Source organism: Mustela nivalis (assembly GCF_964662115.1).
Source record: "Mustela nivalis genome assembly, chromosome: 12".
Lineage (NCBI taxonomy): Eukaryota > Metazoa > Chordata > Mammalia > Carnivora > Mustelidae > Mustela > Mustela nivalis.
Window position 1 is genome coordinate 6,471,394 of NC_139031.1, and position 20,417 is coordinate 6,491,810.

General features: G+C 46.6%; 1 protein-coding gene across 1 annotated transcript in view; it reads right to left on the minus strand.

Moving 5' to 3' along the window:
• Positions 1-3,730: 3,730 nt before the first annotated feature.
• Positions 3,731-20,417, minus strand: part of ZNF398 (zinc finger protein 398) — a 31,620-nt gene continuing 14,933 nt past the window's right edge. The window contains exons 5-6 of the mRNA XM_082693536.1: positions 11,373-11,486; positions 3,731-10,071 (exon numbers count right to left, since the gene is read on the minus strand). Coding sequence (XP_082549662.1) covers positions 8,924-10,071; positions 11,373-11,486 — 1,262 coding nt within the window. The 3' untranslated portion in view covers positions 3,731-8,923. The remainder of the gene's footprint in view (positions 10,072-11,372; positions 11,487-20,417) is intronic.

Here is a 20,417-nt window from a genome sequence, read left to right on the forward strand (position 1 = left end):
AGTCAGCGCCCCTGGGCAACGTGGATCATAAAATGTCAGGTGTCAGTATTAATGAGCATCTCTCACAAGGGAAGGACCCAGGACTGGCCCGTCCATCTCTCAGTGGGAGCTGCTTTTCATCTCCTCGCTAGGATTCTAGAGCTAGTACTCTAGACAGGGAATTCGAAGCGATAGATGCTGAACCAGAGTATGCGGGAGAGGCCAAAGGAGAGGGAATACATGAATTCCTGAAGGTTTATGGGTCGCGATGGCTAATTTTATGCATCAGTTTGACTGGGCCAATGATGACCAGATAGCTGGTAAAACGTTTTTCTGGGTGTGCCCGTGAGGGTGTTTCCTGAAGAAATTAGCATTTGAATCCAAAGACCAGAGAAGAGGCACTCAAAAAAGTGACATCCAATCCACTGAGGGCAGAGGGGATGCAGATTAGCTGAGACATCCGCCTCCTCCTGCCTCTGGACATTCACTGTCCTGGTTCTTGGGCCTTTGCACTCAGAATGAATTCCACCCCTGGCTTGCCTGGTTACCCAGCTTGCAAATGGTAGATCATGGAACTTCTTGACCTCCCTAATTACAAGAGCTAATTCCTAGAGTAAATGTCAACTCATAGGTGGCTGCATATCCTTTTAGTTCCGTTTCTCTGGAGAACCCCAATACACGTGTCCGTCGTTACCTAAGTCTTACTGCTGCTCCCGTGCGCTCCAAGCCCCACCAACAGCTCCAAGCTTCATTTCAGAAAGGAAACCTCCAGATTCACGCAGCTAAGTGAACAGTGTAACCAGATTTGCACTGCTGTCTTGCTGTCTCCTCAGGCCTAATTTAACAAGCCGGCTTAGTGACAATAATCCATGGGAAGAGAAAAGCAGAGCAGCTTCAGCTCCCCTCACCCACTGACCTATCTGTGGTTACAACTTGCTGTCTTCACTTGAGGATCTAGTTATGCCAACCTCCAAAGGAAGGGGAACCGGTAGGCGTCCAAGCCATCGGCATCCTAAGTGTGATTAAGAGTCAGAGGCAGGGCTTATAGAGGGGAGGGCACTATTTAGACAAGGGAGAAAGTGTTGATGTGGGGATCACAGTAAAATATTTTGTATCACAGGGGTGCCTGGGTGGCTCAGTAGGTTAAAGCCTCTGCTTTCAGCTCAGGTCATGATCCCAGGGTCCTGGATCAAGCCCTGCATCAGGCTCTCTGCTCAGCAGGGAGCCTGCTTCCCCCTCTCTCTCTGCCTGCCTCTCTTCCTACTTGTGATCTGTCAAATAAATTAAAAAATATATATATTTTGTATCACACAGTTTTTAGGTCTGCTTGCTCTCACTGATGAGTTTTCAACATGCTTGCCTTTTCAGATCCGCCTTTTACCAACATTTTTTATTCAAACTTAAGTTTTGCCCATGCACGTGCACGTACACACACTTTTTCCCTCTTTCTCACTAACTTCTGAAAATTCCTGCTTTTCAGGAAGTTTAGAGAAATTACTTTTTCCTTCCTGAGTTTATTCTCAGCCTACTTCCAATAGGCATTTCATCACCTTTTTTTACAAGTCTTGACACAGTAGACAAGTGAAGTTTGTTGGCTTTTCTTTGGTTCTTAATGACTGTGTGGTACTTTGCTCCGTTGTAATAAACATGTAATTGTTCGGGTGACTGAGTTAGCTGCTCAAGGGTTTTTTTTTTTTTTTTTTTTTTTTTTTTAAAGATTTTATTTATTTATTTGACAGAGAGAAATCACAAGTAGGTAGAGAGGCAGGCAGAGAGAGAGAGGAGGAAGCAGGCTCCCTGCCGAGCAGAGAGCCCGATGCGGGACTCGATCCCAGGACCCTGAGATCATGACCTGAGCCGAAGGCAGCGGCTTAACCACTGAGCCACCCAGGCGCCCTGCTCAAGGGTTCTATCCCAACAGTACCTAGGGCTTAGAAACCCTGCATAGGCAGGACACAGGTTTCGTGCTGGGAATTAAAAACTGTAGTATGTTCTCTCGAATCTTCTCAATGGGTATCTCTTCAATTTTTGAGTGTGGATTTGATTACTAAAAATGGCCAAAATTCATTCAAAATCAAGACTGGAGCACATACAGAATAATACTGGCTTTTCTAAATGCAACAAAAAGGGTGTGAAACCACGTGTTATTGTTAAATCCGAGCTGGTAATGACATCACCATGGTCCTTCTTCATTCTTCAGCAATCTGCCAGCGTCACCACAACAGAAGTCAGGGTATAGCGCAGGCCCCCGTGCAGCTCCCGGTTTCCGGTTCCCATGTGTGCTCAGGTGGGATCCCACCAGTGTTTCATAGACCAGGTCTCCGGACAGCACCAGCAGTGGGCACGGCTGAAGTGAATGCTGCTTTTCCCAAGGCCTCTAGAGGTCCTAACTTAACTATAGAGATCAGTCAGAACTTTTTCCACAGCAATTCTCATAGCCTGATTTCCTACTAAATTACGACGTCCCAAACCGGATTCATCTGCCCTTTATTAATCTGCAGTCCACAGCCCCCCACAGTCCAGTTAGCCTCCAGTAAAGCTGGCTAACTGGTCACTTCCAGTCCAAGAACTCACTTTCTATGATCTTCTCAACTTGCAGGCACATTAGAATCATGTGGGGGAACTCAAACAAAACACTCAGGCTCTGCCCCAGGCAAATTAGATCCTGCCAGGGTGGGCCCTGGCATAAATATTTTTAAGTTCCCCGATGATTCTAATGTTCAGCCAAGAACAAACCAGTGTAACATCTCCCTCCCCATGTGCTTGTCCCAGCCTCATGGGCTCACCATGCAGAAATGAACATCCTGAATTATTACTTAGTGGTTATTAAATGTAGGATTGATTTAATTATCGTCCATTGTTTTTATCCTGCTGTTTACTCGGTGAGGTTGGCTTGTAGATACTGTTTCTCTTACACAATTTTTTTAAACTGTAATTCAAAGCCAAGAACTGACTTACATGTACTGCTTTCTGCTTGCTTAACCCAATCTCTCCAGTAACATGCCTGCCTTCCTAACTCGTTATAATTCCTCGGGTATGTAAACCAGTTATCTTGCACAAGTTGCTGGTACAAGTCAACATGTTAAATAGGGCAACTCAACATTTTCTGGAGCACTTGGTTTTTAATCTCTCCTCACACATACTGCTTTTGTCCCATTGCTCCCCAGATTGTAACCTCGGGCTAGCTTCTCCCCAACACAGGCGAGCAAACTGGGAGTAAAGGAACGATCACTGCCCAGTCTTGAATGAAGAGAAGCATCAGAAACATCCAGGAAATTGTTAAACTGCTCGACAAGTAATTCTGCATTAACTACATCAACACTTTCACTGGCCTGGAATGTTTCAAAGCACTTCTGAAGACCTTTCCTCATTTGAGCGTCCCAACACCTACGTAAAGTTGGTCGAGCGGGTATTGTCCTCATGCTAGGAATTAGAAAACGGATGCACAATTAAAACTCTGGCCTCCTGAGTTCGTTTCCAAGAACTTTTCCATTCCAATAATCCTTGTTCTTGTAAAGTACTACAAATGCTGTATAAAAAACATTTCACATTATAAACACGGGAAAAATAACCACCGAATGACCCCAGTACCCTAGAACAATCATTATTTTTTGGTAGGTCTTTTTATTTTCCTATGCTTTAAACAAATGCAATGAAATGCATATTGCGTATTTAAAACAACATTTTATAGTTTCGCTAGAACTTTGTCAGTTTGTGTGGCTTTGGAGTACTGATAAGATTCTAGGGATCATAACTTTCCAAGGCGTTTATTCTGCTGCGTCAAAGCAATCTCAATAGGGCAGAAGGTGGGGAGAAACCAGACAAGGAACACAGGACTCAGACATAAAATCTTAAATTCTGTGATTTTAGAGCTGGAAGGGATTGGGTATTACCATCGTGTTCCATCTGAATTAGGAAAATGAGATCTACACAAATTCAGTGGCTTGCTCGGTACCAAGTAGGCAGTTAGTGTTCGACAAGGACCGGAACCCAGTTCTTCACTCCTACCCTGGGGGGTCTTCCCACTGGGCGATCATGTGTTGAGCACCCACGTCCCCCCAGCACGGGGCCCAGGAGGGATACAAAACAAGACGTGGCCTCTGTTCTTGGGTAGCTTACTTTTCAGAATAAGATTGTACGGTAAATACTGGCTTCGCTGATAAACACACACAAAGCCACATAGCTCAATGAGATTTTGTCAGATATTTGAAATGGACCTGGCGATGTCTGAAAGCATGGCAGTGACAGCACACTGCTTTTGAGGTCTCCTGGACTGTGCTCTGTCAATCTGCCTTCTTTAGCAGTTGATTGGTCCCAACGTGAATTACTTTTTTGTTTTGAAGAGGCAACTCGACCAAGTTGACGAAAGTCCTTGTGGATATGTGTTATGATTATGACCAGAGTTACACGTTCAAAAAGAAAACTAGAGAAGGGTCATAAAGGGAGGAGGAACCCTCTAGAAAGTGAGAGATTGCTCTTTTTGCAAGATATATAAATAGTACCTTCCAGGTCCTTTACTCTAAGAACAAGAAGCACTGGTCTCTGAGAGTCCGAATGAAGTAGAAGTCTTTGGAGGAACCCTCTCACAGGCGAAACGAAGACTCTCGCCTATCCTAGTAATACTAGAAGTGCAGTCTGGGCCACCATTTGCTATTCCCAAGTGACTCTACCGGGCCCACGGACGCTGGTGGCGGGAACACAGGCCCTTTCCTCCTTACTATAGTGGACTGAACCAAGGTGCACCTGTAACCGAGGGCAGCCAACCCAAGTGTTGGCTAGAAACTTGTGTGACTTGGTAGAGGAGGAACTGGGCTAGCTTCCTGCTTCAGAATCTGAAGAACAAAAGAACCAGAGCCACATGGTGTCCCGGTACATGGGACCTTGTGGGACCCAGCAGGCACAGAGAAGACAGGGCACGAGGACAGGTTAAACACCAGAGAAGATGGCAGACAGAAAGCTGAGACATCCGGCAATGGCGTACACGCTTCAGTAGAGCGGTCCGGACCTGGCCGTCTGTCCGGTCGGTCCTGGACACCTTTGGTGACAGCTGCCGTAGTGACACCTTCTGTGGCAGGCTCTGTGCTGAGGACTTCACACCGGCTTCCTTTCTCTCTGAGACACAGACCTTGTTCTCACTTTACAGATAAGGAAACTAGGCTCCTGACGGTTAAGTAACATATGTTACTTGTGATGATGCCAGGACCTGAGAACAGGTCTGACTCAGCGTCTAGGCCCATTTCGCTGTACTCGCCCACGTGTGTCCTCAAGTTAAGTGTCTGTGCACTCCCCCACCCTCCTCCACTCCCTGCCAGTCTGACCTCACTTGAGGTCTTTTAGCTGCTAAGAGCCCGACACTTCCCTGGTCTAAGACCGTCTTGTACACAGACCCTGTGAGGAGCGAGTGCTTCCTTTGTAAAGTGAACAGAGCAGATCCACCAAACACACAGGAAAAAACAAATCTGATGGTAAGAGTTCCTCCCCTGTAAGCCATTTGGGGAAAGGCTGGCTTTTAGGCATTGCCACTGAGCAGCGCCCAGATAGCTTTTTGTTGTCCAAGCAGCTGCGATATGGTGACAGGTGGGGAGCAGGCCTGGGCTACCTGACTCTCCTGAGACACAATGTGAGCAGAAACTGGGTTTTCCATCCCGTTTGGAATGGCTAAAGGAACTGCGACGGTGAACATTTATTATTCCTCAGTAAGCCATAGGGTCTGATCCTGGTTGAGCTAGGCATAGGTCATCCAAGTCTCTCCAAAATGCGCCAAAAAGAAGCCCAGAAGAGGCTCCCACCGGGAACTCTGCAGTTATTATTAATGTTGAGAAAGTCATGTAAAGCACTGCTCTAGCCAGAGCCCAGCTATGGTATTTCTAGTATCAAATATCCAGCAAAAAGGATCAGAGACTTCTCTCACTTTCTAGACAGGCAATCGACTTCCATTTATTTTCACATCTGTGGCTGAAACAGAGGCTCATCTAATGGCGACCATGAAACACGTAGTAAGCAGAGTGAATCTGGTCATAGTGACATCTTGATCTACTCTGAGGAGAGAGGCCTATTGTGTGAGATGGGCTTCCTCGCCTCAGGGGGGACACACGATGAGGGGCACGTTTCTGGGTTCTCCTCTCTCCTGTCTCGTCCTGACAACCAACCCTCAGTACTTCAACTACAATGAAGCGCACGCGTTCTCCCAGAGTCCTTGCCGGACCAAGCGTCTCCACACACTGAAACCTTTCCATTGGACTTAACTTTCCCACCGAGCACATTTTATGTATCTGCCCTTGAATCTTAAGCAAACAAACTCGCCAGCTGGCCTGGAGTTCTACCGGGTGGAGGACGGGTGCAGGGAAAGGGGCCCGGAATGCACAGCTGAAAACCCCTGGGGTGTGTGGGGCTGAGGTCTAGAACGCCCACTTCCATCCTCTGGCCTGGCCCTGCCCATTCCCTTTCACTCAGCTTCACGGCTCTTGCCTCATTGGTATGTGAACCGTGTTCCCAGCCTGCTGAAGTCTGGGTCCCTGCTGGCTACAGTTCCTCGCAGAAAGGACTGTGGGATCCATCTGCAGCATTTTAACCCACAGGTCTCTTTCATTAACAAGCTCCGTGTCCTCATTCAATCTTTGAGTAAAAAAGAATTTCTGATATTATCTAGACCAACATCACACCTAACATAGGAGCCCTTTTCAAGCATACCCTGGCAAATGTTTACATGCCTCCAGAAAAGGGAGCTCACCACCTAAAGATAACGCTTTGATTCTTCTCCCTTTTAATTAGGAGACCAAGGTGCAATCCGGAGCTGGGTTGCACACCAAGTTCCTAGTGGGTCAGCAGTGAAGCTGGAACCCTGGCTTTGGGAACCCCAGAACCCCCACATTTACGCATGGCATGGGTCCAGATTCTAGCTAGAAAGCTCTTAATCCCAATATGCCAGGGTTCTGTTCATCAGTCATCTTGAGGGGATATAGCTCAGGAAAGAGCATTTGACTGCATCAGTCATCTTGATTTGCTCTATATTATTTTTTTGTGTTTTTTTGTTTTGTTTTGTTTTTATCACCTTTAAACTATAAATTACAGCAGCAGACTAGGTCTCACACCCATTTCTTAGGTCTCCCAGACCCCTGGTGCTGTGACTGTCCCAAGCAGATGTTCCATAAATGTGGTCATCCTAAAGAGCTGCATGTTCAGACAGAGCCTTCCCGGGAGCAAAGCTAGCTAGGGTAACACTTTTTCCTAGTGTGTTTTGGCAGAGGTAGGCCCGGTGAAGGCTGAGCTAGGTGATAAGGGAAAATGGGTCTCTCCCTTATCATTTCATCAAGAAAGTGTTCTAAGTACCTGCAGACCTTGTTTCCAGGCATCTTGGAAGGATCCAGGGGAAACAGAGTATAGGAATAAACTGCTTTACTGCCCAAGACTTAGGGCCGTCTCTGTCTCCCAACCCAGGCTCCCAGCAAGTAAAACAAATCTAGTTCAATCAAGTTTCAACAAGAATGTCTCTGCTCTGATTTGGGGGGTCTTATTTGGCTTTTCCTGGATAGAAGCCAGAGATAGAGAATTTTGGCAGAAGAAGTATGTCACGAGTTTTATGATTTTTTTTTTTTTTTAATTTCTAGCAGCTCACTTTAATCCTTCCACCGGCCTCATTATGCAGATGAAAATCTGCAATCTCTAAAGGGAAAGGGACTTATGCCCCACTGCAAAGCCACTGAGGAGGAGGACCACACTCAGATGCTCTCCTCTGACTGAACGTCCCCGACAAAAGAACACATGGTCGCCAAGATCCGTAAAAGCAGAACAAGCAGCAAGAGGCTATCCTCGTCTGTATGTAGTGCTTAGTGCTCAGGGATCTAGAGAGTTCCTCAATCTGCCCAATGCCAATGGGGAGAGTCAGAAGGGGTGAACACATGCCCTGCTGGCTCAGGAAAGCCGCATTATAACACCATGTCACAAATGGGGGAATGAAAGCTGAGATCCACTGGCATTTTCTGAAGCTCCATCATGCTTCCGGAAAGTGCTGTGATCTTTTCTGCTGAGGACTGTCAAGAACACGAGACACCAGGAACGGAAAAATCAGCTTATTAGCTTGCAAATACAGAAAAATTGGACATAAATGACTCCTTATAAGAAACATGGTTCAGGCACACATTTTAGGCTGATCTGAAATTTCTCTGGGCTCCCTAGATTTTAAAGCTAGTTCGGAGAACACTGCTCCCACTTTTTAAACCAGAACCTCGGAAAATGTTCCCAGTAGTTTAAATGCCAGTAAAAGCCTGAATTCTGCAAATCAAACTATTCGAAGACCCGTTCTCCTTAAGAAGCTTTAAAAGTCAGACTTCTTGCTCTCCACCCAAATTAAACAAAGTGTATCAGAAGAATTAATCTAGGAAACCTAGGAAGGCAGTCTTGCGTTACCATTCCGGGAGAGACAGCGCTTGAGCACAGGAGTCGACTTTAAGCTGCTGCCAGGGAGAAGCGGTACCACTGCCCGAGGGTCCAACACTCTCTTCTAACCACCATCTTACCATCAGGGAATCAATGAGTTTCTATGAAACACCCTCACGCCTCATGCTGGGCTTCCAAATCTGGAGGCTCCTCCCATGCACCTGTCTCTACCGAGAGCCACAGTATCAACTTATCCCTGGGATGGACTAACCCGGGCCAAATCTCGCTTTCCAACCTCTCTGCACCCCTCTTACATAACTTCTGCTTAGGTAATACTTCTGTAAAGATAAGGATGCCTGGCTCCCTTCCAGGTCTTTCCGGATTTCGAAATGTGTTCTTGGGATGTTGTGAAGTTCCAAACTTCCAGCATGTCCCTAGTCAAGTGTCTGCGATCCCCAGTCGCCGGCGAGCCGAGCCGCAGAGCGATCGCTGCAGGGGGTGGAGGGCGTGGAGGGGCTCTCGGGCGCGGGAAACAGCGGAGCACAGCCAGCCCCCGGAGGAGCGAGGCTCACAGAACGCCCCCTCCGCTCCCGTCGTACCACTGACTGGCCTCCAGCCCCTCGGTGCTCGCGGCCAGGCCGGGGGCCTCGAGCGCCGGGAGGAGGGGTCCCGGGGGGCCAGGCGGCTGCCCGGAGGGGTCGCTGTCGGCCCCGCAGCCCGCGCCGTGGCCCGACCGCAGGTGGTCCTTGAGCGTCTGCTTGTAGCGGAAGCTCTTGCCGCAGTCGGCGCAGGGGTAGGGCCGCTCGCCCGTGTGGATGCGCTGGTGCTTCATGAGGTGGTGCTTGCGGATGAAGCTCTTGCCGCAGTGCGCGCAGCTGAAGGGCCGCTCGCCCGTGTGCAGCCGCCGGTGGTTGAGCAGGTGCTCCTTGCGCATGAAGCTCTTGCTGCAGTCCGGGCACGGGTACGGCCGCTCGCCCGTGTGGATCATCTGGTGGCGGATCAGGGCCGAGTGGCCGTTGAAGTCAATGCCGCACTGCGGGCAGGAGAAGGGCCGCTCCTGCGCGTGGCCCCGCTGGTGCAGCAGGAGGCTGATCTTCAGGCTGAAGCTGCGGCCGCACTGCGCGCAGCGGAACGGCCTCTCGCTGGCGTGCGCGCGCCGGTGGCTGCTGAGCCGCGCCTGGTCGGCGAAGCGCTTGGGGCAGTCGGGGCAGGGGAAGGGGCGCTCGGCGCTGTTGTGGACGCGCAGGTGGTAGGTGAGTCTCGACGGGTGCGTGAACGTTCTGGCGCAGTGCGGGCAGGTGGGGGGCGTCTCGCTGGCGTGGGGCTGGGAGCTGCCACCGAGCTCGGCCTGCGGGGGAAAGTGCTTGGGGCACGGGGCGCAGGCTAGGGGGTGCTCCCCGGTGTGGCCGCACTGGTGGGTCAGCAGCATGTCTTGGCTGAGGCTCTTGCCGCACTGGTGGCACGAGAACACCTGCTCCCCGGCGGGAGGGGGCAGGGGGTAGCTGCCCAGCTGAGTAAAGGTCACTTGGCCCTCGGAGGCTTCGGCCAGGTCCGTGGCCGGACGTCCAAAAGGCGCCATGGAGGCGGACGGCTGGCTTTTGAAAGCCACATCCGGAAAAGGATCCTTCGCGGCCGGTGGTGAAGAGAAGGTGACTGGGACCTCTGGGCACAAGGAGGCTCTGGCGAGGCTTTCGGCTTTGATGACGAGATCTTCATCTGAAAGAAAGGACTCAGAGTCACACCTGCTAGCAGCGGTCAGGGCCTCGTGGCGGCTCCACGCAAGGCTACCCGGCTGCCCCAGGCCGCTCTGAGCTGTAACCGGCCCAGAGAGGAAGTCGGTGGCGATCTGAGACAAGCATCAAGGCCTGGACGGTCCCTGCGGCAAATCATCAGAGAGCTCTCCGCGGTGCCTGCTCCGGCCCCCGCTCGGAAAGGGAGAAACGCCCGCTTCCGCCCTGCCCGCGCTGCCCGCGCTCCTCTCGCTAGGTTTCTCCTCTGCTCCCGGCCTTTGACTCTGTTCCCTTTTGTGACAAGGCCTAAAATTCCGCATTCACCCACTCCTACTCCCCTCGGGTCTGCCAGATAACTCCTTCCTGTGAGCGCTCCCTGCTTTCCCTGAAAACGAAGTCCCTGTTTCTGCCTCTGCATCTCTGCTCAGGCTGCCCTCCCTTTTGTAGCCCGCACCCCTGTCTTCCCGACTTCCCGAAGTATGCCCAGCCTTATCACACTAATCCTGTAGGGCCCAATTCTGGCTTCGCAGCCTGCTGCGGGCCTTATCCGGACATCCAAACTAAAACTGACGTATGTTCTCCAAACTCATTTCTTTTATAGAAGTCACCGGCCCACTCACCGCGGACACTTAACAGTAGGCATGCCCAGGACTGATGTGTGTGTGCCCGATAAAAATACCCGAGGAACAGAAACAGTTATTTATTTCTGTTTCCTAGAGTCTAAAAGAACATAGGGAATAGAAGATCTTTAAAAATAGCTTGCGTTAAGTCATATAACGGGTTCCTTCTGGCCTCAAGAGTCTCTTCTACAATTCAGAAGGCAAAATTTCGCTGAAGTTCAGGCTCTTGGAAAGAAGCGATTTGCTGCTTCTGCCACCACCGTCTGTCCCGAGGGACAGCACTTCGGCGACACTTGCGCCTCTCCAAGGACACTCTTGTTGCTCTGGCTGGTCTCCTCCCATTTCGGTTCTTTTCTACATGATCTCCCATGTTCTTGCGTCTTTCCCCGTTCTCGTGCGGTTGGTCCCTCCCAGTGCACTTCTTTTTCTTCCTCTAACAAATCTACTTTGTTTTTATACTTAAAAGAGTGTGTTTTCTCATTTAAAATTCATCTTAGTTTGATTTCATTTTCATCTCTAAATTCCTAGAGCATTTCCCCTGCTCCCATTCTTTTTCCACTTCCTGGCCTCCACAACCCCCTCCCACAAGCTCATGACCCGAGCTTCCCCAGCTGGTCCTGCCCCCCGAGCAGAGGCTGGGTGTGGGCATCTCAGATTCCTCACTCACCAGCATAGGCGCCCTTGTGCATGTCGCTCTCCTTGGTCTCCTGTGGGGCCCCAACCTGGGGCTCTTCCTCTTGTTTGATCCAAGACAGAATATCTGATGTTGAAATGCCAGGCTCTGGGGGGAAGAGAATGGCCTTCAGGGCTCGACTTGGAAAGTGAAAATGATCATGTTGGCTTACTGAACACTGTCTTGCCCAAATATTGATCTCTGATTACAAAACCCAAACTGCACCAGCCTTTAAAAAAAAGGCATCCAGCAACTGGAGAACCAGTTCGAAATGAAGACACATGTATGTATTTTTACAGGATATACTCAACTTCAGTGACTATTTTCAGTTTAAAAAAATCATAGGTTTTATTTTGGAGAGGACACCTTGATATACTTCTAGAATCAGCAGTGCCTTCCATTTTGTTAGCACTATCACTTCCAAAATGTTTTCACTTCCTCTCACAGCTTCAGTTATGAAATTATGAAGCAGGGTCTATTTTCTCCATTTTGGTAGAGAGGGCCCCTAGAGGTTAATACATTGCCAGTAAGGTAGTATTTATGATGAAATGCCACATTATCAAAGGTTTGCTTTAAAATATACAGGAAAGGGGTGCCTGGGTGGCTCAGTGGGTTAAAGCCTCTGCCTTCGGCTCAGGCCATGATCCCAAGGTCCTGGGATCGAGCCCTGCATCGGGCTCTCTGCTCAGTAGGGAGAGCTTGCCTCCTCCTCTCTCTCTGCCTGCCTCTCTGCCTACTTGTGATCTCTGTCTGTCAAATAAATAAATAAAATTGTAAAAACTTATAAAAAAATAAAATAAAATATAGAGGAAAAAGGCAGAAGAAACCAAGATTGACCAAAAAGGTTTTCCTTAGATGTTAATTAAAAAAACAAAGGCATCCCCAGAATTACAAAGTCAGATCTGACTCCTTAAACATACTTTCCAGGTTCCCAATTCTGGGCTCTAAAAGATTGTATTACTTCTGCCTATTAAATGATACAGCTCATTGTTTCCTAATCCCCAGGAGAGAGGAGAATAGTCTCTGTGAGTCCCTCCAGCCTGGTGGGGGAAGAGGGGGCGTTCTTTTGGAAAGAAAAAAGAACAGCCTCTAAAAGCTTTGCACATAACATGGCTCATTTGGTCAGTACAGAAACAGCTGTGCATGTTATCCCAGCGAAGGCCTATTTAGCCTTTTTTGGCCAGAAAGGACAAGCTGGCAAGCTGACAAGGTACAGAGAGTAAATTCAAACTAGACTATTTCTCCAAAGAGCCTTGTAGGCAGGTTCTGGTTTTATGTGTAATAAGTAGGCAGAACTCACTGTTTTTGCCCAGTGCCTTTTAAATCAGAGACCACGGAAATCTAAAGGTGTGTCCAAAGCAGAAATACGAGGTTGACGAGACTGAGGCCCAAAAGACTGGCAGTTGTGCGGCGACACTGGGGGGACGCAGGTTTTGGCGCACGCAGCCAGGCTGCCCCTTCCAGCTCCCTCTTTAAACTACAAGATGAAATGTATTAAACACAGTCCAACCTTATTTTTTTTTTCTCCCAGATTTTATACCCACACATGGAGAAAGAGAAAAGCAGGAGAGGACGGACAGGGTTTAAGGAAGAGGATCTTTTCACAGCTATCCAGAGGAAGAACTTTCTTATTCATCAAAACTATAAGACTTTTAAAATGCACAATTGTTTCTCTTCATCAATTTTCTGAGTGAGTTAGCACACTAAAAACCTTCCAATGTTGGGGTGCCTGGGTGGCTCAGTGGGTTAAAGCCTCTGCTTTCGGCTCAGGTCATGATCCCAGGGTCCTGGGATTGAGCCCCCATCCAGCTCTCTGCTCCAAGGACAGCCTGCTTCCTCCTCTCTTTGCCTGCCTCTCTGCCTACTTGTGATGTTTGTCTGTTAAATAAATAAACAAAATCTTTAAAAAAAAAAAAAAAGGTAAAAACCTCCCAATGTCGGGTGCCTGGGTGGCTCAGTGGGTTAAGCCGCTGCCTTCGGCTCAGGTCATGATCTCAGGGTCCTGGGATCGAGTCCCACATCGGGCTCTCTGCTCAGCAGGGAGTCTGCTTCCTCCTCTCTCTCTCTCTCTCTGCCTGCCTCTCTGCCTACTTGTGATCTCTCTCTGTCAAATAAATAAAATAAAATCTTTAAAAAAAAAACAAAAACCTCCCAATGTCATTCAAATGATTTTGACTTTTTTTCTTTTATTGGTTTATCATTATGAACTCGTAGAATGTTATCTGTTTGATGAGTTTCTTCTTTTTTTTTTTTTTTTAACATTTTTACTTACTTATTTGACAGAGAGAGATCACAAGTAGGCAGAGAGGCAGGCAGAGAGAGAGGAGAAGGCAGGCTCCCCGCTGAGCAGAGAGCCTGATGCGGGGCTCAATCCCAGGACCCTGGGATCATGACCTGAGCAGAAGGCAGAGGTTTTAATCCACTGAGCCACCCAGGTGCCCCTGTTTGATGAGTTTCAATTCATCGCTCCAATTGTCCCTTCTTTGGCCAGCAGGAGCCTCTTCAGAGCAGCTCTGTCTTTTCACATATCAAACATCTAGTTTCCTTCATTTCTGATGTCACAGACTATCCCAGGTGCATTCTGTACATTTCCGGCTCCGTCCACACAATCGCTGATCTGCGAAGTGGAATTTAGAGACTGCGATCTGGATGAGAAGGGTGCTAACTGCTCATAGTTTGCTGTTGCTTCTAGCTCCTTTCCACGGACAGAGCTATTAAAATACATTATCTTGTAGAAAAAAGTTCATGAATTTATCTTAAAATTTATGATTCATATTTACAGTTACAGGGTTTTAATTAAGTCCTTTTACTTTGTTTTAATTAATTAATAAATTAACTTATTTAAAGATTTTCTTTCTTTATTTGACAGAGAGGCAGCGAGAGAAGGAATACAAGCAGGGAAGTGAGAGCAGGAGAAGCAGGCTTCCCGCTGAGCATGGAGGCTGATGTGCGGCTCGATCCCAGGACCCTGGGATCATGACCTCAGCTGAAGGCAGTTGATTAATGACTGAGCCACCCAGGCACCCTTAGAAAAAAGTTCATGAATTTATGTTAAAATTTATGATTCATATTTAAGATTACAGGGTTTTAAGTCCTTTTACTTTATTTAAATTAATTAACTTAAAGATTTTATTTATTTGACAGAGAGAGAGAGGCAGCAAGAGAGGGAACACAAGCAGGGGGTTTGGGGGAAGGAGAAGCAGGCTCTGCCCTGAGCAGGGAGCCCAATGCGGGGCTTGATTCCAAGTCTCTGGGATCATGACCGGAGCCAAAGGCAGACGCTTAACGACTGAGCCACCCACGTGCCCCAAGTCCTTTGATTTTATATTTGTATATTATCTCCCTTACCCTGAGAGTTTTGGTTTCTCATGACATTACCATAATCTTTGCTTTATCTGAATACTTGTGTCAAAATAATACCAATATATCAACAAAAATATGAACTCAATTTAAGATTATTTTGTGACCCTTAGCCTTCAGGATCTATCCCTCTAGGGATATACAGTTAAAATATTGTTTTAGTCATTTGAAAGAAATCTATTCTACATATGTATGTCATGCACATATCATATGGTAATTATTTCAGCCTGTGCCTGATTTTTTTTAATTTTTTAAAATTCTATAAAATGTTTATAAGATTCTGAAATCAAAACTATAAAATACAATCAGAGAGGACTAGCTTCCATCTCAAATCTCTCTCTCCTTGTATAGAAGTAACTCTTACTGCTTTTTGTTTTAATTTTCCATTGTTTCTTTGTAAAAATATAAGCAAATATCTATACATCTTCATTTTTTCCCCCCTTTCTATGGCATACTGCTCAAACTGTTCTGTACCCGTTTTTTACTTGACAATATATTCTGGGCATCCGTGCGTAGCAGTACACAGAGATCTTTCTCATTCCTTTTACAGCCGCACTATGTAACAGTCCCATTGTTTCTTCAAGAGTCCCTTACTGATGGGTATTTGGATTCTTTCCAATCTTTTGTTACATTAGTCAGCAGTCAACCATAAAAACTATGGAAGGGTAAAAAAAGTAACTCAGTTCTCCAGAAACATAAACGGCTGTTGTTATTAGAACCGACTGGCTAAGTATATCTTCACCGAACATGAGAACCCCAGGAAGCTAACCCTTCCTGTTGAATAATGATGCTGAAATTTCCTTTGCTCATTTAAGTAGATCAGCACAACTAAGGAAGTACTGATTTGATAAAATAATTGGGGCTTGGCACTACCATCACAGAACGCACAGCATACTGTAGTGGCTCCTGTAATTTGGTGGGAGGATAGCGTGAGGACCTTTTGGAAGTGAGAAGAAAGGAGCAGGAGAACTTGAGTACTGTGATGGCCTCCTACAGACACCTGCATGGAGACAGGATACGGCCACTGCTGGTCAGGCCACACAGCAGCTCTCAAACCACAACCCTCACAGGCCTGAGGAACCCCAACAGTGAAGATGTACAGAAACATAGGACGAAAGTAAAATCATTGGTTCACGCCAACAGCAGGCTTTGGAGAAAGCCAGAGAACAGAGAAAAACTGAATACTAATCAGGTAGGAGGAAATGGAAAAATGCTGAGGTTCTAGTTTTGAGAGGAAGTTAATAGTAGAAAAGCTGAGAGGCGTTTGAGTGGCGCCGTCAGTTGAGCTTCTACCTCTTGGTTTTGGCCCGGGTCATGACCTCAGGTTCGAGAGATCAAGCCTTGTGTAGGGCTCTGCACTCAGTGGGGAGTCTGCTTGAGAATCTGTCCCTTGGCCGCTTCCCCTGCTCGCACGCTTTCTCTAAAATAAATAAAAACTAAAAAAAATAAATAAAAATAGAAAAGCTGATCCCGAGAAAACATAAAAATTTAACGTCTATACTGTTTGAATGTCATTTTAACTATGAGGAAATCTGATGGTGTGTGCTTGTGTGTGTGTGTGTCTGTGTATGTGTGTGTAAGGACTCATGCTATCTGCAAAGAAGCTAGAATCTTGAGGTTCTGGGGTATGGACGAAAGTATAAACCGGGTTAAAATGGGGGTGAGATCGGACTTTTTAAGCAGACAACAAACAATACTTGACACGTGAAACAACCACTGGTAAAAATACAACTTTCTTTTAAAACTTTCTGTGAAACAGATGTGGGACTAAAACGCTGCCAGGTGAATGTGTTAAATGTTGGTGTAATAAGTTAAAACCTCCAAGTTCAGGCCGCCTGGGTGGCTCAGTTGGTTGAGTGGCTGCCTTCAGCTCAGGTCATGATCCCAGCGTCCTGGGATCGAGTCCCACATCGGGCTCCTTGCTCAGCGGGAGGCCTGCTTCTCCCTCTGCTTCTGCCTGCCACTCTGTCTGCCTGTGTTCTCTCTCTCTGACAAAAAACAAACAAACAAACAAAAACCCACTTCCAAGTTCTATCATTCCCAGAATGATTCTTGTTCTCCAATACAATAAACTAAAATAAAAGAATTATCTTATTGGGATGTGCCTTAGTCACTGATTTTGCTTAGGAAAAGACAGCCTTGCTGGACCAGAATGAACAGACGCAGACGGGACAGACAGGATCATCGCCATGCACCCAAAACAATGACCCACAAAGTCTCCCCACAGCTGCAAGATTTAGAAATGAATTCACTCTCCTTTTGGGTCATGCTACAGTCTTGGCATGAGTTCATGGCTTCTGAACCAGAAGAAAGGCAAAGATAAAGGACTTTCAGTAATTATTCCATTTGAACTTCCTGGGTCAAGTATTTCTCCAAAAAATTCTAAAAACTTGGTAGTTCAATATTCAAGTTGTAAGTCACCAAATAAGGGCGCCTGGGTGGTTCAGTGGGTTAAAGCCTCTGCCTTCGGCTCAGGTCATGATCCCAGTGTCCTCGGATCGAGCCCCGCATCAGGCTCTTTGCTCTGCAGGGAGCCCGCTTCCCTTCCTCTCTCTCTGCCTGCCTCTCTGCCTACTTGTGATCTCTGTCAAATAAATAAATAAAATCTTAAAAAAAAAAAAAGTCACCAAATAATGGCCACACACACACACAGCTGGTCTGCACGTGGCCCTAGTAATACATACAGTTGAAGAAGAATTGCAGAAAATCTCAAGATTATATTTTTCTGCACCCTCCCACTCACTACTGTTCTCCACTAATTATATGCAATTTTATCCAAGACACCAGGCATCAATGACTATTCCTTAGGGAGATATGATAATTTTTCTTTCTCTTCATCAAATTCAGATGATGGGGACAGAGACAGAATGTAAAACTAATTCCAAGATATTTGGACATAAAAGGGAAGGGCTGTCACATTTTACCATCACTATCGTCAAATCCCTCCTACCATTCTACCTATAAACTTAATTATAATGCACAGCTCTTCTAAAGCTCCAAAATGAAATACAATAATAAATTATGAGCTTTATAAGAAATATGGATAAAATCCAAATGTATTTTAGAAAATTAAGGTTTGTTTGTTTGTTTTAAATTAAGGTTTCTAGGGGCCCCTGGGTGGCTTCCTTCGGCTCAGGTCATGATCCCAGGGTCCTAGGATCCAGCCCCGCATCAGGCTCCCTGCTTGGCAGGAAGCCTGATTCTCCCTCTGCCCACTCCCTCTGCTCCTATTCCCTCTCTCACTGTCTCTCTCTCTCTCTGTCAAATAAATAAAATCTGAGGGGCACCTGGGTGGCTCAGTGGGTTAAGCCTTTGCCTTCAGCTCAGGTCATGATCCCAGGGTCCTGGGATCAAGCCCCACATCAGGCTCTTGGCTCAGCAGTGAGCTTGCCTCCCCACCCCCCACCCCCCGCTTGCCTCTCTGCCTACTTGTGATCTCTGTCAAATAAATACATAAAATCTTAAAATAATAATAATAAGGTTTCTAAAAGTACATCAATATTCCAATATAAACATGCCAGTCTAACAACAAATTACACAGTATGTGAAAATTGATTTTTAAAAACTATGATGTTATAGAAAAGAGGCTGCTTGCCGAAAAGAAAAAAAAAAAAATTGATTCTTTGGGTAAAGCAATTACTTAAAAAAAGAACCCTAAGTGGAGAACAATCAAAAACTTGGCCTCGAATTAGTACCTCTACTTAGTATTTGTGTGGGACAATCTATTAGGAACCCTAATAAGCAGACAGTTTATTACTATTCTCCATGGAAAGGAATTGGGAGTTTTTTTGTGTGTTAGGAGAAAGAAAATCTGTAAGAGGCAGCCTGAGACTGCCTATTCTCAAAAGGGCCTGCCTGTAAGGTTTACATCCCTGTGCAGATAGAAAACTTGCCCGCAGTGTTAGGAGTGCTGCACCAGGCCTGACCTGTTTGTGCACTGTCGCTGAGGCTGAGCATCTGTCTGCCTGCCTTCCGGAGTCTAGAATTCTGGTGTGAGGCAAAGGAGGCCTACGTGACCAGCTCACGGTGAAACCCCTGGATGCCGAGGCTCTAATGAGCTTCTCTGGGAGAAAGCACTCTGCATGTGTTGTCACAACTCATTGCTAGAGGGACAGCAAGTGTCCTGTGAGACTCTATGGCGAGAGGCCTCTGGAAGGTTGCCCTTGGTTCCCTCCAAACTTTGCCCTGAGCGCCTTTTATCTTTGCTGGTTTTCTCTGGGTCCTTTTGTTGTAATAAACGTTAACCCTACGCATGACTTTATGCTGAATCCTGTGTGTCCTCCTAGTAAAGGACCAAACCTGGGGGTGGCCTTGGGGACCCCCAGCACAGCCTAGAGCATGTATATATATATTTAGATTTTATTTTTTTTGAGAGAGAAAGAGGGATCATAAGCAGGGGGAGGGGCAGAGTTAGAAGGAGAAGCAGGCTCCCTGCTGAGCACAGAGTCCCAGGACCCCAGGATCATGACCTGAGCCAAAGGTAGACGCTTAACTGACCGAGCCACCCAGGTGCCCCTGGAGCATATCTTCAAAGAAAACAAGTACTGAGGTGCCTGGGTGGCACAGTCCGTTAAGTGCCTGACTCTTGATTTTGGCTCAGTTTGTGATTTCAGGGTCATAAGATCGAGCCCTGCGTCAGGCTCCACGCTCAGCGGGGAGTCTGCTTGGATTCTCTTTCTCCCTCTCCCCCTGCCCCTCACTTATACACACTTTATCTCCCAAATAAATAAATAAATCTTTAAGAAAAAAAATAGGGGCACCTGGGTGGCTCAGTCAGTTAAGCATCTGACTCTGGATTTTGGCTCAGGTCGTGATCTTGGACTCATGGGATTGAGCCCCGCATCCGGCTCCCTGCTCAGTGCAGCGTCTGCTTGTCCTTCTGCTCCTCCCCCTACTCTCTTTCTCTCTCTCAAATAAGTAAATAAGTAAATAAAATCTTTTAAAAAATGCTATATATTGATCAGTCCCAATCATTTGAATCCTATCCTCAAGTTCTAGTAAATATCTAGATTGATAATCAGCAATGTAAGCTAAAACTGCACAGAATCTAACCAAAGCATTAAAGAAATCCAATGCTTACACTGTTTGGTTTAATTTTATGTAAATCTGTGCTAACATATTTGGTTGACTGCCCAAATGGAGTCTTAACCACGGTAAAAATAAACTGACAAGACGGCAGCTAACTAAAACTTTCACACATCATTACAAAACCAAGTTACACCTCTGCCATTTGTCCCCCAAAATAAAATGACACACTGATTTATACTAGCTGAAAACTGTCAGAGAACTAATAATGTAAACTAAGGAGTAATTTCTAATAATTACTGTAATCAAGTCACCCACCTTTTTGATATGATTTCAGATTATTTATATCTATGACATAAAGTTAATCAAATTCAACCTGTTATATTGCTTAATATAATCACCCACACATTCTTTTCTGTTTGTTTTTTTTTTAAGATTTTATTTATTCATTAGAGAGAAAGCACAAGCTGGGGGAGTAGCAGGCAGAAGGAGAGGGAGAAGCAGGTTCCCCGTCAAGCAGGGAGCCCCACACAGGGCTTGATCCCAAGACCCCAGGATCATGACCTGATTTGAAGGCAGATGCTTAACCAACTGAGCCACCCAGGCGCCCTCACCCATACATTCTTAAAAAGAATATGTGTGGCAGATACATGC